The sequence below is a fragment of the Bombus fervidus genome, chromosome 13 (assembly GCF_041682495.2).
Source record: "Bombus fervidus isolate BK054 chromosome 13, iyBomFerv1, whole genome shotgun sequence".
In the NCBI taxonomy this organism is placed as follows: Eukaryota; Metazoa; Arthropoda; class Insecta; order Hymenoptera; family Apidae; genus Bombus; species Bombus fervidus.
In genome coordinates this window covers 7,253,062-7,278,832 of record NC_091529.1, presented here as the reverse complement: position 1 = coordinate 7,278,832, position 25,771 = coordinate 7,253,062, and the positions used below count along the sequence as shown (strand labels likewise).

At 35.8% G+C, this 25,771-nt stretch overlaps 4 protein-coding genes across 8 annotated transcripts in view; 2 read left to right on the top strand and 2 right to left on the bottom strand.

The window, feature by feature from the left end:
- Positions 1-1,489, bottom strand: part of Tgo (Aryl hydrocarbon receptor nuclear translocator homolog tgo) — a 47,091-nt gene extending 45,602 nt beyond the window's left edge. For 2 of the 4 annotated variants that reach the window (XM_072015945.1, XM_072015944.1), the window contains exons 1-2: positions 1,253-1,489; positions 340-403 (exon numbers count right to left, since the gene is read on the bottom strand). In XM_072015945.1, coding sequence (XP_071872046.1) covers positions 340-403; positions 1,253-1,289 — 101 coding nt within the window. In that variant the 5' untranslated portion in view covers positions 1,290-1,489. The remainder of the gene's footprint in view (positions 1-339; positions 404-1,252) is intronic. The other 2 variants (XM_072015947.1, XM_072015948.1) reach the window with 2 other exon arrangements.
- Positions 1,490-2,680: 1,191 nt separating this feature from the next.
- Nipped-b (Nipped-B cohesin loading factor) lies at positions 2,681-10,955 on the top strand. Its single transcript, XM_072015972.1, has 3 exons — positions 2,681-3,130; positions 3,236-3,336; positions 4,254-10,955. Exon 3 carries the CDS (start codon positions 4,613-4,615, stop codon positions 10,736-10,738), a length of 6,126 nt encoding a protein of 2,041 aa, XP_071872073.1. The 5' UTR covers positions 2,681-3,130; positions 3,236-3,336; positions 4,254-4,612; the 3' UTR covers positions 10,739-10,955.
- A 6,333-nt stretch (positions 10,956-17,288) lies between these two features.
- On the bottom strand, positions 17,289-19,945 carry LOC139993858 (uncharacterized). The gene is made up of 6 exons (XM_072015973.1): positions 19,579-19,945; positions 19,314-19,417; positions 18,929-19,195; positions 17,949-18,591; positions 17,595-17,816; positions 17,289-17,535 (listed from the first exon to the last, which is right to left on the bottom strand). Exons 1-6 carry the CDS (start codon positions 19,797-19,799, stop codon positions 17,490-17,492), a joined length of 1,503 nt encoding a protein of 500 aa, XP_071872074.1. The 5' UTR covers positions 19,800-19,945; the 3' UTR covers positions 17,289-17,489.
- Positions 19,946-20,792: 847 nt separating this feature from the next.
- Positions 20,793-25,771, top strand: part of LOC139993864 (GAS2-like protein pickled eggs) — an 89,321-nt gene continuing 84,342 nt past the window's right edge. Inside the window, exon 1 of one of the 2 annotated variants that reach the window (XM_072015985.1) lies at positions 20,793-21,223. The gene's annotated coding sequence lies outside the window, so the exon portion shown is untranslated. The remainder of the gene's footprint in view (positions 21,224-25,771) is intronic. The other variant, XM_072015986.1, reaches the window with a different exon arrangement.

Here is a 25,771-nt window from a genome sequence, read left to right as displayed (position 1 = left end):
AATTAAAATTTGATAAAAAACGAAGACTTGATTAATTAAAAATGTAGAAGATAATTTAAAACAGAACCGTGATAAGTAAGCAAGATTGGGAATGAAAATTAGACAAGAGCTTTGTGCTTGATTAATTGAAAAATGTAGAATTAAATTGGATAATAATAATTAATAATATTATGTATTTAAGTTGTAATAAATTTAAAAAATTAGTTTGAGTAAAAAATTACACAACAACATAAAACTTAACTAATTAGAAAATGTGAAAGATAATTTGAATAATATCTAATAGTATTTGATGAGTGCAATTGTGGTAAATGAAAAAATAATAATTTCATTGGGACTTACCCAACATGTGACATGCCAGCACAACGCTTCTGCGTCATCTTGTTCGGGTCACTTCCTAAAACAACTACAAATAGTAAAGATCTTGTCATGATATTGATATTCTATAAATATTTTTTATATTCATTTTACAGGAGATAATATATAAATTGCTTCGATAAAGTACTATGAATGTAATATCATTCAAATAAATATATATATATTACTACATGTGTATACATGTACTACATGTGTTTTCTTTGGTATTTTATCACTCAAATTTTAACGACAATTATTAAACTGTAAATGTATATGCATTTATGAAAAATTTATATATGTAAGAATCTACAGACTGCACATTATATTACAAAAATATATAAACTGTAGTAAAGAATGAGATAGATTTCCAATGTTGCATTTATCCACAGTTGCAAGTATATGAATGTATATAAACATTCGCAGTCTACAAATTATAATACTTATATAAATGTACCTATGAGTGCTACTATCAAGACAGATTAAAAGAATTACAGAAACTTTCATCTATTTCTAACCAAGCTTCATTTTTGTGCATCAAAACTATACATATAGCTCCATACACGCTCTGTCACCAAAATCATTACTTAAAGATAGACTAAAGAAAATAGACGTTCGCATTATACTAGAGCAACATATTTGCATGTTAAGCATGGTAAATCATACAGAATATAATTTGCATTTTATAATAGAAAAACGTCCCACTTAGGGAAAGATGTTCGAAAATTCGTTTGGACATCATCACTTTACAGTTCCTCGGAATTTGTCAAAATTTCAATATAAACACTGTTCACAAGAGAAAATAAATTTTCAAAAAAACTTTTTAAGAAGATATCCGCGAATAGGTTAAATTGGATGAAATGAGAAAATACTTTCAATGTCAAACAATTTCGATACTTACCTGGTATGGAATGGGCGATCGTAGATACAGTGAACATTCAGGTAAAATTTGATCGTTACACCGTGAAACACAAAAAGGATGTAACAGTCGATCGAACTTTCACGCGAACACCTCGCGATTAATTCACTTTACTTAACATCAAAACTGGGTGTTTACACTCAGCAGTCGCGCCATTTTGAAGTTTTACTCGGAATTTTATTTTTCCTCAAGCCTTCAACCACGAGAAGTGAAATTACATCGACCGCAGCGCAATCTGCCGGCCAATTCGTGAAAATGTTCTGCGTCGAAATATGTATATACATATGCATATGTAAATAATTAATAAATATTAGCCTTTTTGTTTTATATCCAAGCTTTTAGCTCAATATCCCAAAATTTTCCATTACTTTTTATATATTTTTGTTCGTTATAGTATTGAAAGAATAACTAACTGTTTATACAATCGATTCTTAACTATTATTTAAGAGCATTCAGATATGTTGTTCGAGAACAACGATTGAATATATTAGTATATATGTCAATGTTAAATCAGCTAATTAAAGCGATAATTGATTGAAAGATATCTTTTTAGACGTTAATTATCGAAAGGTTGTATAATTAAAAGGCCTAGTGGCGCCACCTACAAACACTTTTATTGCTAGGTCATTGAATACAGTATCGAATGTGTTTCAAAATGTGTGACAGGTTCTACCAACTGTTTTTTGGATAACTATTTGATAAAACGAAAAACATTTTAACTGGTAATATATGATGGAATATAATTATGTGTACATATTTTCTACATAAAATATATTTGATAGAATTTACAAAATTTGGATAAACTGTACCGCTTTTATGTGAACAGTGCAGTGTTGTTACGCAGTTTTTCAAATAAATGAAAAACTTTATAAATAACTTTCTTATATTTTATATAGAACTTTTATATGAACGAAACTGTGAAACAATTTTTAAATTTCGAATTACGTGCTATTACCTATTACCTCAAACGCTTGATAATATTTAAAATTCGTGCCAGAAATATTAGAAGAGATTCACAACCATTATCTGTATCATATAAAGGCGGACACGTAACATTTCACATACGCTTAATGTATAAAAAAATTCCAAACTTATTTTTTTGGACGTTTTATTACTAATAACTACTTTTAAATACAATAAAAGTAAATGAATAATTGTTCTCATATGAATTATATATCGTCCTATAGTAACATTTATAAGATAAATAGTTGTTCTTGCGTAAAAATTATTACTAACTAACAACAGCTGCCAACAAAACTTGTATTATAGCATAAATGAATATTTAATGATGTTGCAAGATGCGTATATATATAATAAAAGTTCGAAAATTCGAATTAATAGTATCGCTTTCATGCGAACGGTTCATCGTAATTTGAAATAAGACGCCGTAGCGCCGGTATACCTGTATCTAGCCTGTATCTCCTACGCAACTTCCGCTAACTCGCTACTGAGCAAAATGGACGCCTTTGTGTCTGTTTTCCTCGTATTCACACTATAAATACTGTTTTCACTGCGATGGATCCCCTTTGACATGGCGATGTTTGCGCGGTACCGCGAGAAACATAAGTGAAAATCGTGACACGCCACGAATCGAAGTGCATTCCTTGGTGATCGACGAGAAAACCCGTCCAACCAAATAGGCCAGAACCACGGATGACAATTGAGTGAATATCGTTTCACGACGAAAACTTTTTCGAACGGACTCGCACGAACTGAGTCGTTGTTTTTGGCAAATGTGTAAATACCGACGATTTCCACGCGTCAAACAACACTGGGATCTTGGATATCGATACACCTCCCGCCAAAATTCCATTCACTACTCGCATTCTGCAGTATAAATAATCGTTGTTGGATAGCCAGGTAAGGCAATTCACACAAAACTCCCACCGATGTTTGTTTTCATCCATCAAATGACATACGATCGTCGCAGTTACCATCACTGACTATGGCAATTCTATTATTTAGTGGAATTGAGCACACTTGGGAGATTTACAGCCTGTAGCAACCTGGTTAAGGCCATGTTATCATATGTATGATGTTGGATGGTAGATACTCGACAATTGGAGGTAATAATAACAACTTGATGTGGTGATAGTGAATCAATCATTTTATGTTAGACGAATTCTTTCTGTAAAATTGTTCCAACGAGACAAATGATCAGGATCATTGAAGGAAAGATGGTTTGTGTTGGGAAATTATGACACTTTCATTTGACATTGTTCGTGTGAAACAATTTCTTCATTTGATTGCTGATGTTAATTGGGAGTTAATGTGGAGTTGTTTCAATGTGTTGTATTTAATCCATTAATGATGCTGATATTTGTGAAAAATATTGCACTGATTTTGGAAATGATTTAATTGATTTGATTACATTTTTGTTATGACATTATGGCATGCATATATATGTATATATGTATGTACAAATATATCGAGTTACAATATACTATTTTGTAATTAATATGAATGAAATATTGTTGTAAGTTACGCAGAATAGGAATATAATGTAATTTTTTAAATTTAAACTAGAACTTTTTTAAATTCTGGTTTATTTAGCTTCCAGAAAATCATTTGTAATTAGTCTAACCTTTATAGAGAGATTCTTATCTTTTGTTAATATTTAATGTTTTTAAGTGTATAATAAAGTATTAATATCCTATTTTCCACTTAAATTGATTTTTTGTTAATTTTATATAATATAGATCTGAAAAATAAATTTATCTGAAATTAATAATTTTTCATAAAAGTATGTCATTAATTTGACATTACATAAGTGTAGATTAATTTTACCTTATTGTTTATCAAAATAATATATCTATTTGTATATTTCATACTGTATATTTAAAAAATTGAAATAATAATAAAAGTATTTAGATTCATTCATTGCTTTGAAATATTATTTTTTTATATAGATTTAATTTATATACATAAAATATGTCAAATCAATAATTTAAATGCCATTATATTTATTACATGTCTGTTTCAGGACAAAAAATTATTGCTAACAATGGACCGTTTGTTGGAGGATCCACGTGCTTCATCAAAATTTGGTTGATAATCGCTACTGCATCATGGGAACTTAAAAGAGACTTTGTTAAGTTCCCAATATATGCCTTAGTGCTAGTGTTCTTTAATAAGCGTTAGGTACAATTCTCCTTGACAGTGAAAAATCTCTTATGTCGGAATGCCTTGAAAATGCGAGTGTAAAGATTTTAACAATGATTTCTTTAAGCATTCGTGGAAACAGTGCATTTAGATATGTTCTGTTGATTTATATTTATCATATACTGTGAATAAGACATTTTCTAATATGTCAGTGCTGTGTTTGTTACGTTGGATAATTCTATGAACCTCAAGGTACATATAAGGAGACTGGACCTAATTTCAATAATATTTTTTGTCCAGGCTGTAATGCCAGAACAAGTCAAATTCAAGATGAACGGGGTTATACCGAGTGTGCCAATCACAACTCTCGCTGGTATTGCGAGTCTTACTGACTTGTTACCTGAAATGCCCCTTCCAACACCGCTGCCTCAGACTTTAACTAACAAGTCCCTTTTATTTCATCCAAGAGTGGCAGAGGAAGCACAAATATTGCTAAGTGTTCGTAATGAAAACTTAGTGCCACAATTAATATTATCTTTATCTCAAACCTCATCCGATCATATTGAACTGAAAGATAATTATGCAAATGCAGAACAGCCTTTGGAAACCGAGCAAAATACGCCGGAGTTACTTAAGGCAATTTTACAAATAAATCCGCATGTGTTTAAGGGGCCTCAATACAATTCACCACGAAACTGGGCCCAAGGCACACCTATGATGCATACCAATCAAACATCCGCTAATTACGAACGATTTTCACCATCCTACTCGAGTTCTTCAGGGTCGAGACAAACGCCTCAAGGTAGTCCAGCTCATCCTGCTGCTGCTAGAACAGTGCTACCCCCGCCTACCGGCATAAACCCTCTACCCAACATGACTCCGCAACCAAATATGTATTCTCCAGCACATATGAGTTCTCCTGGGACGCCGTTAACAACTCTCGGTAATGTAACACCTCAACACCACAATATGGCTGGTATGACACCTCAACATAATATGCATATGGCATCTCCTATGCGTGCTAATATACCTTTGCAACAACATCAACCTATTAATATCCAGCAAAATATGTACGATCCTATGATGAATCAACAAGTACATCATCCATTAGGAAATCATCAACCAATGGACATTGATAGTACAGTGCAAGAAAATCAGCAGTTTTTGCTTGATCCAGTCACAGGTCTTCCTGACATTGATATACCCATAGAAAATATCGAAGCGAAACAGCAGAGCATGGATAACGTGACGCAACATCTGTTATCTACAACGGAAACCACGTCTTATCCAAGCATGGATACCACCGACATGGTAAATACGTTGAACACTACGACGCCAGTAATACAACACCAGCAGAACAACAATTCGGAAAAGGGGATGAAAATACCCGTTTCTTTGCCGGAGAAACTAAAAGAGCCGATTGTCATGTTGGACAGACTATCTTTAGCAGATCAAGCTTTGATGCAGAAGAGTCTAACCGCGTTTGCCGAGAAGTCGCCAAGTCGAGCCGCGAAGATGGGCATTTCTAACCGTGAAGATGTAAAATCTGAGTCTGATAGCGAGGAAGAAATCGGTAAAAATAATAAATATTTTAAAGCACGCGCGAAAGAGCGTCAGGTTCAAAGGGAAAAAGAAAAAGCTGAGAGGAAAAAGAGCGAAGATAAAACGCGCAGACGAAAAAGGATAATAGATGACGATGACGAAGACGAGAAGAAAGAAGCTTTTATACCCACGAAACCAAAAATCCGCAAAGTAGAAAAGAAACTCGTTCCTGTATTGGCCAAACTTAGCGTGGAGGAGCTGATGGAAACTAATACGTATCAACGTTTCAATACAACCATAGAAACGATATTTGAAAACACAGAAGATGTAGCAACCAATACCGAATTGGATGATGATGGTGATGTGCCTCCAGAATTATTAATTCCTAAATACCAATTACACGATTTGTGCACAGAAGCAGCTAAATTGAAAGCATTAGGAGCAATGGAGTCGATTCCAGCAGATAGATTGGTTAGACTATTAAACATTTTAGAGAAAAACATTCGGGATGGAGCCAAGGTGTCTCCGTTGGCAGATCCGGACGACGATGTTGATGAAAGTCGATTATGGACACAGCTGGCCATGGAGAGAGTACAACGTGCCGTCGATGCGTCTTTAATTGCATTACACATCATGACGTCTAACAACATGCCAAAAATGGTCTACCTGGAAGATGTAATCGACAGAATAGTCCTTTTCATGAAGTTTCAATTGCAGAATACTATTTATCCTTCATTCGATCCGGTTTATAAAATAGACACAAAAAACAAGACTGACAATTATAATTCTAGTGGTCGTAAGAAAAGAGGTCATATGAAAGAAGTCCGTGAGAAGAGTATCCTTCAAGTATACAACAAAATGCACGAATTGGTTGGTCTTCTCGCTGAACTATTAAACATCCAGGTTCTAACAGACACTAGTGTCCTTCATGCCTCTACATTAGGTGTCGCGCCATTTTTTGTTGAATCTGTTAGTGATCTTCAATTGAGCGCTTTAAAATTGGTCACGATAATATTTACGAAGTACGAGAAGCATAGGAGATTGTTGTTAGATGATATTTTGGCGTCTATAGCTCGACTTCCTAGCAGCAAAAGGAGTCTAAGAACTTACAGGTTAAATTCTGAAGATCATATACAGATGTTGACAGCGTTGGTCTTACAGCTGATTCAATGCGTTGTTGTATTACCCGAAAATGTACTCCCACAACATAAGAAGTCACAAGAAGATGAAGAGAAGAAGGAAGAGAAAAAAACAAATCACGTAGATGCAGATGTCCTGATCATAAACAAGTACGAAACCGCTACTAGAATAGCGGGGAATTTTTTAACGGTGTTTCTGAACAAATGCGGCAGCAAAGGTGAGGAAATTGATTACAGGCCACTGTTCGAGAATTTTGTGCAAGATCTGTTGGCAACAGTCAACAAACCTGAATGGCCAGCGGCTGAGTTGCTTCTGAGTTTACTTGGAAACTTGTTGGTAGGTCATTTCTCTAATAAAAGTTCAGATATGGCGCTCAGGGTGGCCTCCATCGATTACCTCGGCGTTGTCGCAGCCAGATTAAGGAAGGACGCGGTAAGTTCTCAATGCAAGCTATCTACTATTGACCAGATCATAAAGGACATCAAAATTGAACAACAAAAGGATTCTGAATATGATCAGGTGAAAGATAAAGAGATTGTAGGTTTGAGCGAGGATGAAGAACGGACGGGTTTTTTACAGAAAGTGCTCCTAGACTACTTGGCTGTAAACGGAACCAAGGACTCTGCCTTAGGTTACGCCCGCCATTTCTATCTAGCGCAATGGTATAGAGATTGTGCGCTAGAAAAATCCAGGGTTGGTCAGGTAAAGAATAGTCCCAGTAAGAAAATGCATAAAAAGAGAGTGAAAAAGAAACACAAACACCACACGAGTGATCAGGAATCAAAATCAGAATTAGATGAACCTGATGCCGACGAAAATGACAATAACGAACAAAAGTACTCGGAAACATACCGAATCATAGAAGAGAAAAAGAAGTACATTATAAGTAGAATAAGGCCGTACAGCACTGGCACAAAACCGGACATTCTTCAGACCTATATCGATTATAATTCAGCAGAACTGATATCACAGTATCTCGCTTCTAAAAGGCCATTTTCGCAGAGTTTCGATCGATACCTGAAGCAGATCCTACACGTGCTCACAGAGTCATCTATAGCGATCAGGACAAAGGCGATGAAGTGCCTGACGATGATCGTTGAAGCGGATCCAAGCGTTTTGGCGCGAGTGGACATGCAGCTGGGCGTAAAGCATTCGTTTCTAGACCATGCGACGTCGGTGCGCGAGGCAGCCGTCGATCTGGTAGGAAAATTTGTACTAAGTAGGCCCGAATTAATAGATAAATACTACGACATGTTATCAGCTAGAATTCTCGATACTGGCGTTAGCGTTCGCAAGCGTGTAATCAAGATTCTCAAGGACATCTGCATGGAGTGTCCTGATTTCCCCAAAATCCCGGAGATCTGTGTGAAGATGATTAGACGAGTGAACGACGAGGAAGGTATTAGAAAATTGGTAATGGAGGTGTTTCAAAATATGTGGTTCACACCAGTCAGAGAACGTCCCTCGTTAGATTCCGAGTCACTGCTAAGGAAGGTTATGAATATCACGGATGTTGTGGCAGCTAGTAAAGATATGGGTTTGGAGTGGTTTGAACAGCTGCTGGTTAGCTTGTTCAAGCCCAAGGAAGACAAAGACGATAGTACAAAGATGAAAACCGAGCCCACAAAGGCATTATTGACGGCGTGCAAACAGATTGTTGATTGCTTGATTGAAAACGTTCTTCGATTAGAAGAGACGAATCTAGAGGAGTCTGAGAAGTCTGAGAAAAAAGGATCCTCTCAAAGATTGGTCGCTTGCTTGACAACCTTGTATCTGTTTGCTAAGATACGGCCGCAATTGCTAGTCAATCACGCGATCACGTTACAGCCTTATTTGAGCTTGAAGTGTCAAACACAGGGCGATTATCAGATCATCAGTAGCGTAGCTCACACGTTGGAGTTAGTCGTGCCACTGATGGAACATCCTAGCGAGACTTTTTTAGCACAGTTGGAAGAGGATTCGGTGAAGCTGATTTTACAACACGATAGATCTGTTGTGGCTAGCTGTCTTTCTTGTTTAGGTTCAATAGTGAACAATGTAACCAGAAATTTTAAATTAATACGAGACTGTTTTAAGAAATATTACGGACATCTGACTGAGTACAAATCCTTTTACGAGAAAGACCCTACAAATCCTATGCTTTTAAAGTATCGGCCTTTTGTCAGGAGAGCGTTGTTCACCGTTGGCTTGTTGCTCAGACATTTCAATTTTACCGACCCTGAAGTGATCGAAGGATTAGCAGAAAATATAAAGGATCAGGTATTCGAAACATTAAATTACTTTGTGCATCTGGACAATGACGATATTCGACACTTTACTCTGTCCGCCATTGGTTCTTTATGTATCCGTCATTACGAATTTATGTTGCTTCCTGAGTTAAAGGAATTGTACCATCATCTGCTTACATCGGAAAACGCGTTGGTTCATATGAGGATTCAGGTGCTGAATAATGTTGAGGTTTATCTGCAGGAGGAAGACAAAAGGATGATTAAACAGGACATGGAATGGGCGAAGATGTCCAAACAGGAGAACTTAAAAGAAATGGGGGACGTATCATCAGGGATGGCTAGCACGGTGATTCAGTTATACGTGAAAGAGATTCTAGAATCTTTTTTGCACGTGAACATCAGTGTTAGACACGCAGCACTTAAAGTAATCCAGTTGATTCTGGCTCAAGGTCTAGTTCATCCAGTTCAAATAGTTCCCTACCTGATCTGCATGAGCACAGACTGCGAAAAGGCAGTGAGTCACAGCGCAGACAAACAACTTCAGGACATCGAGAAGAAATATCCGGGCTTCATTCATATGAAATCGCAATTAGGCATCAAGCTGAGCTATCGGCTGCAGAAGATCCTGCAGAACGACATCACGGTAAGAGGAATGCGAGTAAAAGATGGCGAGTTCCCTGGTGCACTAAACGGTTTTCTGTACACCATCCTAAGGAACACTAAGCAACAGAGGAGAGCCATTGTTTTGTCCTTCCTGAAGCAGTTCGATGAGTCTGCAAAGACAAGCTTATCGCAGATGCTCTACTTAGCTGACAATCTCGCTTATTTTACATATCAAGTACAAGACGAGCCTCTGTTCATCATCCATCACATTGATATCATCATCTCAATGTCAGGTACAAATCTGGTGCAGTCATTTAAAGAGGCGCTGTTACCAAAAGAAGGTAGCAGTCAATCTCAACTGCAACACCATCATCAACACCAGCAACATCATCAGGCCCATGCATCTATTGGACCGGATGGACAGCCGCGACCAGATCAGTTGTTATCAGCGTTAGAAGATGAAGAGGATGACGAAGAGGACGAAGAGGCCCTGCTGGCGAGGTTACCAGAAGACACGACGCTGCTGAGGGATTACATTACCGCCAGCCAAGGCTTCTTGTTGCTGCTCACTCTAAGGCAGCACTTGAAAGACTTGTACGGCTTCTCTGACCAAAAAATCGGCCAATACTCGCCGACAGAGGCAGCGAAGGTGTACGAGAAGGCGGTGAGCCGTAAGAGCAATCTGCTGTTCAAACCAAAGGCCACTCTGCAGAGACTGAAGGAGGGAGTGAGTAGCGCTGAGCTTGACTCCGATGGCAGGAGGAAGCTAGTGAAAGAGTACTTGGACTTCAAGCAGTTAATGCTGAAGTTTGACTTGGAAGAACCGGAAGAAGATACAAACGAGGTAATCTAATTCGTCCATCGAGCATCCGATCAATTCGGTGAACTTGATGATCACGCCAGTGGACTCATTCCGGTCTCCACGCCGGTCCACGCGTCGCATAAACATCGTATCAGCGTTACACATAGCGGCGTTATATGTGTCCAAGCTAACGATGTATGAAAACCACCAGGGGGGCACGATGGAACACCGCAGACATCGGGCGCACAAAACCGACAAGGTGAAGAAACACAAAAAGAAGAAAAGGAGAAGAGTCTCCGATACCAGCGAGAGTGACGAAGACTACAGTGATCCTGACTTTTTAGTGTGAGTGCGGTGGTGTGTTCCCGCGTCCAACGTGTACATATTACATACTGCGTACGAGAACCTCTAAAATAAGTGGCTAATGTGCGTACTGGTGTGTGTGCGGCGTTTTTTCTTGGTGCGTTTTCCTGTCGGCCGTGAGTGTAGGCGTTCCGTTTTTTCTTCTATTTGCGTTTTCTTTTCTTTTTTTTTTTTTTTTTTTTTTTTGTATGAATTCGAATACAGGAAGAGAAAGAAAGAAAGAAAGAGAGAGAGAGAGGGAGAGAAAAAAATATATAAGATATATATATATATATAAATATATATATATATATAAATATATATGACACTGATGTTATAGGAAATACCAGTGCCGGACGCTCTGAAATCGCGACGTAGCCCCATCGATCACGGAAATGGACTAAAACTTTTAGCAAGACTAATCACAAAATAATAAGTATACAAAATGTGGATTAGAAAGGATGCTGATGTGTACAGAGGACGGTGGTGCTCTGCGGTAATGCGTGCGATCTTTCTCTGCGACATAGTTTGATTGAACGAGATTGAGAGAGTTCAAACGAAAGAGAGGTTTTAAGGATCAATCATCTCGAGACGATCTATTAGAATTATCTGTTGGCTAGGGCATGTGGTGAATGCACGTATTAAGATTTTCTCGGTCCGTGTTAAACCGTTCGAAATATTTCGATCACGTGACTAGAGGGAGGAACTTGGTTCATCCATGAGTCGATTTCGTCAATTCTCATATATCAAATGGAAAAATTCCTTGTAAAACTTTCTTTCGTTTTCCTTTCTTTTTTGTCGTTCTTTTCTTTCCACTGTCATCAGAACTTTAATTGTAATTACAAAATAAGAATTTTTATTTACAATTCTCGAAACTTAACTTTTAAAATTAAGAAAAAGAAATTTTGTTTACAGTTAATACCACAATTTAGGAAATTTATCTATGAATACTAATATAAGAAAATTGTATAATTTGTTTATGTGCGTAATCGTAATTTTAAAAAAAATAGATTTTGATAGAATCGACTAAAACGATGTTGAAACGACACGAACCAAGTATCTAATTTAATAAAGAGACGGAGCCCGAGTTGTAACGTTTTCTTGGAATACATCACGCATTATTCGACTAAACGTTGTTATTGTAAATAATATTGAATAATAACACCAAGATTGATACGAGATTTTAGTTTTCTTTTCACGGAGATAGATAAACAGAGTGGCCAGTACTCGGGATGATTTGAATTTTTTTTTGAGGAAGGAACTTGTCAAGATGTTGAAAAAATTGGTATCGTAAATTTTCGTTTCAAAATCTCGAAAAAGAAGAAAGAGACAACAGAGAGAAAAAGATACGAATTAAAAGAAAACTCGGGAAAACAGGGAGGAAGAGAGAAAGCCAACAACAATGGGAAACAAAAAAAAAAGAAAAAAAATCATAAGAGAAAGAAAGAACCGCATGGAAAAATGGATTTATTTAGGCTTACTCCACAGCAATGTATTATAGAGAAGCGTTTAGTTAAAAAAAGATTAAAAGAGGAAAAAAGAAACAAAATGAAAGAAAACAGAAACACATTGCCTATGCATTATGAGCGAGAGGGAGAGCGAAGCGAGCGAGAGTGTGTTGTTTGTAATATCTGTACATACAAATTTCAAGTAAAGTATCTTATTTTCTTACAAACTATATAGTGATGACATTACGAAAGAATACTTAAAATTTTGTTGTAATATTAAGTATTTATTCAAAATTCATGTTGTCCCAATATAGTTTGCTTTATGCACACAACTCGTCATTTGGTGTAATTGAATAAACAAAAAAAAAAAAAAAACTATCGTTTTTATACAAGCTTAGAAGTAAACAAAATAAAAGCAAAAAACAAAAAATGTGCAGAATGAAAAGTAAAAGGAAAGAGGATACAAGGATGATGAAGAGTTAAAAGGAAAAGGACGGATTTAGTAACTTTCGACGGGGAAATGAACGAAATTATTCATAGGGATGGGGGTGGAATGAGACGAAAGAACAAAGAGAGATAAAAAGCCGGGAAGAAAGAACATCGGAGACCCGTAAAAACGCGCGATCGAGGGAGGAACTTAAGATCCTCGATGGGTCACGCAGCTCTTCGACGATTCGTTTTCTTCGTAAATCGCAGCATATGCGATTTTGACTGTCCAGGAACGAGAGTAACGGCGTTGTCTAAGGCGTGTAAGCGTAAGGCGATAATTCTCATCGATTGTCCCTAATTCTAGAAAATCGACCGCGCAACTGTGATCTTTAGCGATATTGAAGCGCGGACAGGTGCGTCGCGGTATAATTCGTCTTTTTTATACGTTTATAGAAATTCCATCAGCCATCATCAACATAAAAAAATTATCGAAACAAAGCAGTTGAAGGTATCTCGTTGTCCTGGATGGTCGAATATTACGTTCAATACATTCACATACATATATGCATATTCCAGGTCTATGATCTGGTTAGCGAGGCGTTTAGAAATTATTAATCACACGACAACCGATCGAATCTTCGTCGAAAGCGAACCAACATGCGATATCATTGTCCATATCTTTTAGATCGCTAGCTTGAAACGTTTATGTCCCTACGAGGCAAGTACACGAAGGAAACGAGTCGATTGATCGATGAGTAGCTGCATGAGCCGCGAGCCTTGGTTAACGATCGAAAGATTGCGACAGACATGGATGGAAAGAGAGAAAGATTAGAGATTTTTACTTTCTACTGCGAGAACGTTACCATTTTACGATCATTGTCAATCATTGTTGCATTTACAAGCTGGTCGTTCATTTATACAGGGAGAAAATAAAAACAACAGGGGGAAAAAGAAATATAAGAAAACGGAAAATTGCTAGCTGTTCAACGGATAAACGTTAGTCCGCGGAACATTGGCGAACGATCGCGAGCAGAATGATCTATTAGGTGACATACGCTTCTTTCGTTTTAATCTCGATTTAAAGTAGCACTTTATTGGGGCCCAGATGTACCTTCATCTATATCTCATCAATAAATCTGACAGTAAAAGGAGTATGGAATTCATTCGATTAGTTATTAAGAGTCTCAACTATGCTCGCAAGGAATGTACGCGAATCCTGTTTGTCAAAAATTCATTTCTTTTCTTCGTTTAATGTTTAACAAAATTTCGTTCGTTTTATGAAACCTTACATTTACGTATTAAATTAATTTCCTTAATCATAGAAATGAGAGAATTTAAAAATTCGCGTGCATTTCTTGCTTTTAGATTAGTCGAACGTTCTCGAAAACCGTCGCGAATCCTTAGAAACCCAAAACTGAAAAATTTGTTTAAAACGGGAATCTATACACTTGGACGAATCGTTCCCATCGATCGCGTTCCCTTTCATCTTCGCCCGTGCCTTTCAACGGCGCGCGATTCTTCGCCGAAAGACGATCGATCCCGTGTCCGATTCTTTGCCGTCCCGGAACCGTGTGCAATGTTAGAAATTAGAAAAAAAAAAAAAAAAAAAGAAAATCGTAACTAAGCTAACCGAGCGTCGAAGTCTTGAAAAAATAATAGCTCGAGGACGTCGTGATTCGACGCTGTTCTTGGCGTCCCTGAACGAAGAAAGGGATACGCACAGTTTTCGATCGTCAGGACGAGAGTCGTGCGTTTGTTGAAATTAGCGTCGCGGATTTTTCGATCGATCATGCTTGTTCTATCGATCGATACGAAAGGAAAGGAGGAAGAGAGAGAAAAAAGCGATATGGAAGGAGAGAAGAGGAAAAAAAGCAATTGAACACACACACCTGCTATGGTTTGCACAAGTGAAAAAGGATATATAGAGCTGGAACAGAAAGAGAGGGAGAGAGAGAGAGAGAGAGAATGAATGAGGCGCTGCGTATGAGGATATCGATGACAAATATTGTTAGACGGGAGGTTCAAAACGACTAAACTAATCGTAGGGAGGAAGATCTTTGACCTGTACAAATGTTCAAGTGTGTACATATTTATTATAAAAAAGAAAAAAAAAAAAGAACAAAAAAGACGATGCTGGGTTACGAGGAAGAAAATGGCGAACAATGGGAAAGAAAAACGTTAATCGTCCTACAATGCTTGTTGCTATGAAGGATAATAAGGGAACGTGAGGATGAATACAGTGTGCGTGTGTGTGTTTGTGTAGGCGAATACAACGGAGAAATATGATCGTATGAATGCGCAAGGTGGAAAGTTGAAAGCGTTCAATTAAACGTTTTATTGTTCGTTGTAATAAACTTCTAGAGAAACGATATACAATTATTGAAGAGAGACGAATTGTAAGCGATTATATTTGTTTGTGCATATATACACATATATAGGCTGTCATATATGTGTATATATACGCGGCTCGAGGAGAAAGAAAATCGGAGGAATTATCAATATTGCTATAGCGTGACGTCTAATTCGTAACAGAGCGAAGATATGAATGATAGGTGGCGTGAATGTGAATCATAATGATCATAATGATAATGTACCTCATAATGATCTGCGAGAAAGGGGTAGCTGAGGATGTGAACAAAGGAAAGAAGAAAAAAAAAATACGTGAACAAACAGAAGGATAAAATATGAATTATGAACGGTCGTCGAATTTGATTGATCTATCGTACTCAGCACAGTACGAGGCACATTTGTATTATAACATTATACATATATATATAGTATATATATTGTATCACCTATGTTTTTGTATTTGGTCATCTAACGAAAGACGAAGAGGAAAGAAGAAAAAAAAAATCTACAAAAAAGAATATCGAATTAACGAACAGAAGGTTAATAGAAAGTATATTATATATTTGAGTAAAATCGTCGAGAATTGGTATTATCCACGACTGACGGGAAGAGGGAAGCAGGAAATCATTTTTTTCGTCCTCACTTATATATTTGTTTAAGTTTGTCTCTCTTCGTTCGTTCTCTCCGATCTTTCTACGTATGTTTATTTCCACGTTCAATATGTTCACACAGATACACACGCGCGCGATCGCTCAGGTAACGTGAGGTTTGGGTAAGGGGAGAGGGTTAATTAATTAATTATTAATTGAGTAATTGATTATTAACAGTTCATTCTGAGCAGTCGAATAAATTAACGGTCCTGGATAAAGCCAACGCTCTTTTACTCATAACTTATTATGTACATCGTCTGAAAAAAAAAACCGGTACGTTCGTAAAAGAAAAATAAACTTAAGTATATATCAATCGTTCATTTCGTTCATTTCCTCTTGCCCTCCATTGTTTCAATTCTCGCGCTCGTCCGATATGACGTTTTTACTTTTCGCAATTTGAAAAATACTGAAAATCAAAAAGGGAATTTCTAAAAAAGATATATCCATCGACTCGTAACGTTGCGTCGTGTTGTGCTGAGGTCGCGTTTTCAGAATGTATCCAACGCGTTGAAATCATTTTTCAGAGCGGATCCATTTGTACAGCCGACACTTACGGCGTCTGTTTTGATCGCGCGAATTTCCTCGAGACCGATTGCTGACAAGTAGCACACAAGCTATTTGTAATTCGAAGATTTTAGCGATTGTAAATAAAACAAGAGAAATGACAATTTTTTGGAGTATAGTGATTCGTCGATGGAGGATCGATCACGAGGGATTGTCCTCGTTACTGCTTATGTTCATGGAGTCGCCGTGTTCGTGGATCATTTCCTATGAAAGACTGTTACTATAGGAGAATATTCTTTTAGTATACCGATTCGGAAACGAAGTACAAAACAGATACCGAGATTTCGTTCGGCTCTAATGAAGTAATTCCGGAGTTTGGAAGAAGTTCGAACAGGAAGTAAGTACAATTACTGTAAATACATTGAAGTATGATTATTACGCAGATTATTATACAGAAATTGCGCTGAAAATTCGCCGGTCTAGAAGTGTGCTCGGTTGGTTAATTTATTAAAAATTATAATATTAAATTAGCGGAGGAGTAATGGGAAACATATCGTATATTCTTTAGTCATAAACATTTGTTTTCTTCCTGAATATGTGTATACATAAGAATCGATCAACTAACCCTTTCAGGATCGAATATTTCTTTAGAAACGCACATTTTTTTCTAATACTTTTGTAAAGAGGGCTTAACGCACTGAAACTGAAGTTTGATTTGTAAAGTAAAATTAGAATTGAATGGAAGAAATTTAAACTTCGTCGGAACGCAACATCGATCATGAAAGGGTTAATGAAAATAATTGTACTTTCCTTAAGTAAAAGATAGACACCTTTTAAGTTGCGTTCGGGTTATCATAAATTGCATGATTTATTGCTGAACATTGTTTTAAAAGTTATAAAAAGATGATGTAAAGTTTACCAATGACAAAATTGTATATTTATACGTATTTTGAGTCGCGTTAGTTACCAAGTTACACGTAAACAATGAAACTTGTACGAGTATATACAATAAATTAGGCATACGGTAACACGATCGTTTATACTAACGTCTTTTACATTTTTTAATCGATATATTTCTTGTTAGATTTTTAGATCCTCCGATTCTTCGTTCCTCCATCGGATACACCTGTAATACCATCCATATGTAAATAAATAAACAGTTTAATAATATATCCGGTTACTCACATTTTTGGGACGTCCTTGATATATTGTAATTCGTTAAAACGCATTGTCGAATCTTCCACTCTGCATTTTTCTCTCCAAACTTTTGTAGTATCAAACAATGTTGAATAGCTCCTTGCTTCTACGAGCTCTATTCTTCTTATATTCACTGATTCGCATTTGTTTGGCTTCTTAGAACGTAGAATTAAATTTTTTCTTTTTTTAGTAAACTGTTTGTCTTGCTCTCTGCAAACATAATTTCTGTATTTTATTCGTTTAACTTAATTTTATTTATACAAATTTATATACTCGATTTCTATTAACATTTTGTCCTGTTTCTAATGTTCGAATTTGTTATAAATTCTGCATAAATTTTACCTAAACGCTTTAATCAAAGTTACATCGTATGTACATTTTTCTTTAGATTGTTCATCCCTTTCTCTTAAAATATTTTCCAAAGATTTCTTCTTTTTATATTGTTCCAGAGCTTCCTGGATCTTTTCCTTACGCTTCTTCCTCCTATTTTGCTCCATTTTCTCCTTCAATTTTATTTGCATTTTTACCTGTTCTTCGTCCATCAAACGCTTATTTTCTTTTTCCATTTTCCACTTTTTAATCAATTCCTTTTTCTTGCTATCGGTCGAACTGGCACTGCTGTTGGTACTTCTGGTTTCCGTAGTAGACGATTTTGTTTTTCTTAAAATACATGTTGCTTTCTCTCTGGGGATTTCATTTAGAAAATCTTCATCCTCGTAACGATTCCCGATTTCTTTATCTATTTCGTCGATATTTTTCTTTTTTTCTGATTCCCTCCTTTGACGCCATTCTTTCACTGCTGCCTTCTGTTTTTCTCGTAAATCTGTGTATTGTTTGTACCACGCCTCGTGGTTTACTATAATTTCAGTAGATAGATCTGGACACTTTTTTTGGATCGCTGCAACCAGAGCTGGTATATTTTCACACCTTTTTCGCGTTTTTAAGAAAAATAGATGATCCTCCATGGTCCAATTTTCTGTGTGTCCTGTTACATATTTAGAGAAATTTAGAAAATTTTGTAACGATCTTCCCAGTGTTTAAATGGCTTTCTGGGTGTCTTAAGTGACTCCTGTGACATTCGAATTTTTTTATGTTGCAGTCCCATGTTCGTTTTAACCAAAAAAAGGACATTTAATGTTCGAAGAAAATCTTTAGCATAATATTGAAACAAGAAGTCAAGCGTGTCAATAATAATTCTGTTCCCTTGAATTTAAGGAATTTTTAAATAGTAAATACGGAAAACTATGATTTGGCCAAAAATGATTTAAAGAATGTAAAACGCTTAATTAACTTTCTAATTGTTCAACAAATATTTTCGTTACCTGTTACTGCAACCAGAGCATGAAAATCGTCTATGTCTTTGCATTCTGTACTGTGTTGTCTATTTTCAATTTTACTTTTACATAATAACGGTAAACGTGTCCAATTTTTCTGTGCTTTTTCATATTTATCTAAATTAAATTCGAATTCGTGTACTTCAGTATTTAATGCAGTTCCTTCCTCCATTAATGTTTGAATAGGACAAGATTTCTCGAGATCCTGCATTTTTTGCGAAAGTTTGATCAATTTTGACTTGAACGTGTTCACATCTAAATGAAAATATGTATAAAGGTTTTATAATTATAAAATTATTACTTCTAATTTCTTCTAACTAGATTTTTTACTATAAACATAATAGTAAGATGGTTGCAAAATATTTATATTTACCTAGCTTTTGTAAATCTTCTGGATTTTTCGCCACATGTTTCGCAGAATCCAATTCAGAAGTAATATCTTTTATATTTTTGTACATCGTGTTCAAAAAGTTTCGTCTGCCAAATAGTAAATTAATATTAATGCACAAAATATTAAGAGTCATTAAATTTCTATTACTTTTCCTTTGCTTTTGTACTATGAAAAGTTACCTTTTATTTAAGAATGGGAAAATTCGAATCTTAATTCAAACTTGCTAAAGTAAAATATGACCAAATACCTTTTCAGTGACAATTCCTTGTGTTCATTTATAATATCCTGTAACAAATTCGAGTTTATTTTCATGTTTTCAATCGCACCAGCAAGTCCTTTATCAAGAATATCTTCTTGTTGTTTCAACCTTAATAGTGGTCTGATATATAAATCTCTTTGAGCGGAAGTCACTTTATTCTTCGATGTATCGTACTTCATTTTAACGCTATTTCCGCTATTGGCGCTCATTGACGTAATTAATTATCCGTAAATGGACATTAATTGAACTGAGAACTTGGTTTTAGCAACCCTTTGAGCTTGACATTTAACGTCAAAGTACATGAAGCAAGGTTCGTTCAACTTCCATTGGTCGACTGTAGCATTTTATGGGTTTCCATAGCAATTCCCCATAACGTAACTTCGTATATACTCGATGCACCTGTCGTTCAGACGATAAAGTAGTCATCAAAGCTATGGTAGCCTTGGTAATTACGTTTTCACGTGGACTTTGTCCCTTAATTAGTGACTGAGATGTTAGGTACATGAATTTTCCCTATAGAGTAGTGAATATCTTTTTACGTAACTTACTAATTATTATTTGTAACAAATTTCTTACTATAATCAATTAATTAGAGTTACACAATATTATCAAAACAATTTTGTTCGTATGTTACATCATGTTTTTACATATTGTGGAATTTTACACATTTTACATATTTACATATTGTGGAATCAATCAAAAAAGGTATTGAGCAAATGTTTTAAATATCTTTTCGTGATTGCAATATGAATTCAATAACGTGAATTTAAACTGGAATGCACCTTTTAACGGGTTAAAATTATCTTTCATAAGCTATAAAGAAATCTGATATATCTACTTAACCACTGTGGATAAAAAATATCTTTACAAATACCTCGTCCGAGTAAGCACTTACCAAAACCAACCTTCTTAATTTTTTATTTTATCTCCATTTCTAGTTATATTTTGCCTACTTGACATTATAAGCTACCAAAATCAGTACCAACTAAAATCTACAGTTTTCCACGATCGATAACATTACTCTTTTAATTCTTAGATCTTCTTTACCTACATCTCCCACTCTTCCACCATTTCTCTCCCAGAGCCATAAGCTACATCATGGCGCCCCCTAACGGAAGAAAGCGACAATATTCCCTTCCAAGCTCCCGAACCTACGACTACATTCACGCTGCGGCGAGGCATTTATACGGGTGGAGAGTAACTAGGCGCTTAGTCTCTAGTTGGGACGCGACGCGTGAGTGTGGGGTTTGAGTGCACCCCCTGAAGGTGTGAACGGTATCGTGCATTGAAAACAAATCGTCGTGACGCGACAGGAAGAAAAATTGTATGATACAGAAACGTGCAAAAACGGACGTATCCTCTGGCCTGGTAATTATCGAGCTTTTGTCTCGGTGGCATCGTACCGTATCGAAGTGAGAACTGTCACTCCGCTGATGTCCGGTGAATCGATCGTATAACACAGGACTAGTTCGAGACGATACGTCGCGATCGCCTTGATGATAATTGGCGGTCTCGCGCGCGACTGATCGAGACGATTTCGGGATTAAATCGTTCGTCGATGCGACACTCGCTGTCGCGTGTGCCTGTCAGGGATACGTGAAGAAGGTTTCCTCTTTGTAGACACGACTGATAGGTGAGTGAGAAAATATCAAGTGTTTATTGATTTATTTGGTCAGTATTGCGCTGTAGCTTTTTGTCCCGCGTTTTTTTATGTATCTTGCGATCGTTCCATAGCGCAACGGTCAGCTGCGTCGTTTGATTTAACGGTCGCAGTCGATCGTCAAATTAACAACGGTTTTTTTAGACGCGTCATCTTATAGGTGTGAAAAGATAGATTAAATCGACATTCTTGGATCTCAAATACATACTTAGCTATTCGACGAAATATCGAGATTGTCGTTAGAAAACATTTCAGTTTGATTTCTATTCGTCAAAATTACAAAATGGCGGAGTTATTAAACGTTGTCTACGAGACGACCATGTGTGGCAAAATCTTGTTAATTGGTAGAAGTGTTAACAGAGAAAAAATGAACAACTTTTATGTTACATTGTAATATATTCTCAAGAACGTGTGTGGCGTACGATTCCTTAATCATTTCAAAGGACAAGTGAAAATGTTGACTTTCTATTGAAAAATATATTCTAGAAGAAATAATCTTTGAAAGTATCTGCAAATTTCACTAATAGAAGCATTGAAGAAAACACGAAGTGTGATATATCGAAGTTTGTTATTAATTAAATAAATCTGTTGCGTGTTAGGATAGAAAGCATGATTTCAAAAAGATTGCGTTTAAAACTAGTTTAATGTAACAATTTACCTAACCTAACACGTAGCTCTTGTAAGCATTGTAGCTTCGCCATTTATATGAATCTCAAAATATTCTCATTCAAACGATATTCTACGCATATGAAGTATAAAAAAAAACATGCAACAAAATTCCTTTTGTATCTTTGAAGCTAAGTGGTATTCCTTAACCTATGAATACTTAACCTTGCTACGTGTTTCATTTTGTTACGACCATTCTCGATCTAATTATATTTTTTATTATTATTTGTTTTTAATTTTCTTTTAGCTATTTCTTTAAATCATTAGAAACCTCGATTGATTACTAAGATTACAATCAGATCAAAATATAATAATTCCTATCCTATACACTGTATATACATACACAGTTCAATATGATAATATTATGACGAATAATGCGATCATAGCTTATTATACAATGTGAATGCGTGTAATATAATTGCGTGTTAGCGTTTGAATAAAGAAATGCGGAATAGTATTCGTGTAAGTTGAACGTATATGTGCATAGATTATCAAAATTTTGATGGATCGAACGGTGTTGTGGCAGGGACAGGTCAGCGATTTTTCGTATTATCTTGGAAGCCGCGAAAAGAGATTGACGATAAGCTTCTCTTCGATCGTACTTTAAATACACGCAACGTTATAGCTTTGAACGTCTGAACTGGTATTATCAAGCCATTGGGGATTATAATAATTCAGAGCTGGATTATTTAATTTTGGAATTCTTAATTTAATTTCTTTTTATCAGAAATCCCTATCACGGCGGACGTAGAATACAAAATAAAGTTATTTTCCGTTTATACTAATATTAAAAAGCAAAATGATTTACATTAATATAAGATACTCAAAATTTTACCAAACCAATATAAATTATTATATCGATCTATAGTCTAAGGATACTATTTCAGAGTTGATCTAATCGAAAAGGACACGCTACCGCGAAGGTGTCTCAGTCGAACAACGTTTTTATTGATTTAGCGCGGTAAATGTTTGCCTTCGCGGTTACGCGTGATTGATCGTCAAACAACCAATTAGGTGTTGCTTGTTCTAACATCCAGATAATTTTTTCTTAATAACAAAGGCAAACTCTGATTTTAAGTAGTCTCGAATTACATAATTGTCATAATCCGAACTTTTTATTTTTAAATATAAATCATAAAAGTATATGTCAATAACGATTTCATTAAGAACGTGAAATATCAGCGTACATCGTTATTAAAACAAATATTAATCGTGCTTGCTGTTTTCCTCGCTGTCCTTCTTCTAAATCATTTTCTTATTAGCTATCGAATTTTTGATTCTCAAATATTTCCCACGTAATGTGTGTGCCTACTTGCAAGAGGAATATCAAGCGATAGAATGGAAATTCGATAAAATATTCTCGAGTAATCGATGATCTATATTTGAAGATTATAATATCTGCTACACAATTAATACAATTATCTCAGATAACAAACGGAAGTACAAAAAAACAATATTGAGACAAATAATAGGACGATAAATAACAACGACATATTTCAAGAAGATATCGAACATATATAACGCCGAATTTAATAGCGATTTATGCTGGAAACATTCTGTATCCTTAGCAAGATCGTTATTGACGTCTATTTTTAAGTCGCTTTACCTTAAAAGTCTTAATAAATTTTCCGAGAGCGCGACGCTGACTCACCTGTCCTTAGCGCGTTTAAAAAAACACGCTTAAAAGGCAAATGAGGCGATTAACGTATCAACGTGCAGCTAGGCGAACAAATAAATCCCGTACGCAATGACACTTATTTACAACGAATGTAGCGCTGATCTCTACAGTCTGGATCAGATTTAATCACCAATTCTCGTCCTATGGAATCGTCAGGCTTTGTCTGTAACAGTGATACATTATATCGGTAATACGATCTAGACTTCGTTCCATTGTAAAGTAAACACAGATCGTGGAAGATGGTTTATTTATTTATGTCGAGATTTATATCGATGTTTTACTATTTAATTCTAATTTATGTTGCTTTTTTTTTTACGGATCTCTCGTAGATATTTTAGGTTTCATATAAATGTCGTAGAATATTGTAGATATCGTAGGTGAGAAGTTCACTGGTGGTGCTTGTATTCTTTCTTTTTTGGATTTATACAAAGGTCTCTTTCTTTTAGATTTTTATATGTTTTCGAAATTTTCTTCGATTTCTTTGAACAAATTTTAACGCCTAGATACTTACAGGGTGATGTAGCATTTTCGAACTTTTTCTGCTGTTTTTGCTTCTTTAACGTTTGTTGTATTTCACGATTCTTCTTTTTTTGGATTTATTTCGCGTTCTTAGTATTCCTTACGAAGCTACCTATACTTTCATATAATTACTTTAGAATCTGTTACGATCTGTTTTGTATTAGGTTGTCCAAAAAGTTTCTTTCGTTTTATAAGGAAATAATAGACGCACAATGTTTTTTGTTTTATATTAGTTTATTGAATTATTGTTGAAAATGACAACGTGAGTTCGTGCTCGCCATTCATATGCAGATGCGCTAGTTACAATAAATAGTAACTATAAGATTGTTCTAGATCGATAGATTTAATCGACAGGTTTAAGATGTTCTTTCGTTTTTGTCTCTAGTCCATGTAAGAATGTACAATAAAGGTTTTTCGGCTCAGAACGGTGTGATAGATTTATCCAAAGAATAAGATACCTCTGAATAAAGAAATAACAACAATTATGCACGAACATAATAATAGAAATGGAACGAAATGGATCATACCTAACTCAATAAAATAATATAAAACAAATTGTTGTTCATCTATTATCACCTTATGAAACGAAAGGAACTTTCCGGACAAACTAATATATTTCCTCGTGATTTTCCAACCCGCTGCTCTACGTTTAAAATTACGTTAACGAAACTGAAATTGAGATTCAAAATTTCTTGTCTATGTACATATAATATGTTTATATAAATATCAATCAAAATAAATATCAATAAATAACAAGTTGGCTGTTCATCCGTAGATTAAACATCGAAAAGAAGTCACCCGAAAGAAACAAAGCGTGAACTTCAAAAATCTATATCGAGATACATCTATCGTAGATCTTAAAGCATAAGGGGTTGATTCTTCCATGTCTCTTTCATCCCTATCTCTCTCCGACGCGTCCACCCTCGTCACCGTTTAAACCGATTATCCGACAATCGAAGCGACGACTAGTTTTATTGAATTCTCAACTCGAGGTTAAGTTCTCGATGCTGTTCGATGTCGTGGAAATCGAGATGAAGAAGGGAGGACAAAGGTTCTCGGTGAGATCTCGCGCTGTAGCTCGATGGAAACGCGAAACAAACAGCCGAGATAGTCGGATGATAGTCCGAGGCGCTCGGATACGCTCGCCAGATGCACTTTTGCGATAATCGAGGACCGGCGCATCTTTCGAAAGCTGCTTGCTTACCCTCCGTGAAATTCGCCTCTAAACGGTGGATGATGAATCGTTGATGCGTTATAGCGTGCGGTAATTTGCTCAGTGTTTGATGATGGGGGAACCCGATGTATGGTATTCTTGGATGATTATGGACAGGGAATAGGGAGAATCAAAGGTTTTCTTTTCAGCATGGAAAATCTAAAGGGTTGACTTTTTAAAGTTACGTCTGAGGAACATTTAATATTTCTTTATTTTCTAGGAAATTTATTTTGTTTGCTCTTTCTGTAGTGATTTAGTAAGTTGGTATATTTCTGTTGTTCTTGTGTTTTAACTTTAATTTATTTTTAGATTAAAGCGCAAGATATCGTAGGCTTTACTTTTGCAATTTCTTTTTTACAATTTCTAGCGTAATTTGGAGATTTAAGAACGTTCTTTTTGAATATTTCGCATTGTTTAAATGTATTGTGTTACCTCGCAACTTTCA

What these genes read in the sequence shown, in the direction of transcription:
- LOC139993858 (XM_072015973.1), bottom strand. Translation starts at nt 19,799, where the DNA reads ATGAGCGCCAATAGCGGAAATAGCGTTAAAATGAAGTACGATACATCG. An exon ending in TGCTCTGGTTGCAGTAACAG is followed by an intron (nt 18,592 to 18,928) that starts GTAACGAAAATA and finishes AATATGTAACAG; the next exon opens with GACACACAGAAAATTGGACC. An exon ending in ATCAAGGACGTCCCAAAAAT is followed by an intron (nt 17,536 to 17,594) that starts GTGAGTAACCGG and finishes ATGGTATTACAG; the next exon opens with GTGTATCCGATGGAGGAACG.
- Nipped-b (XM_072015972.1), top strand. Translation starts at nt 4,613, where the DNA reads ATGAACCTCAAGGTACATATAAGGAGACTGGACCTAATTTCAATAATA.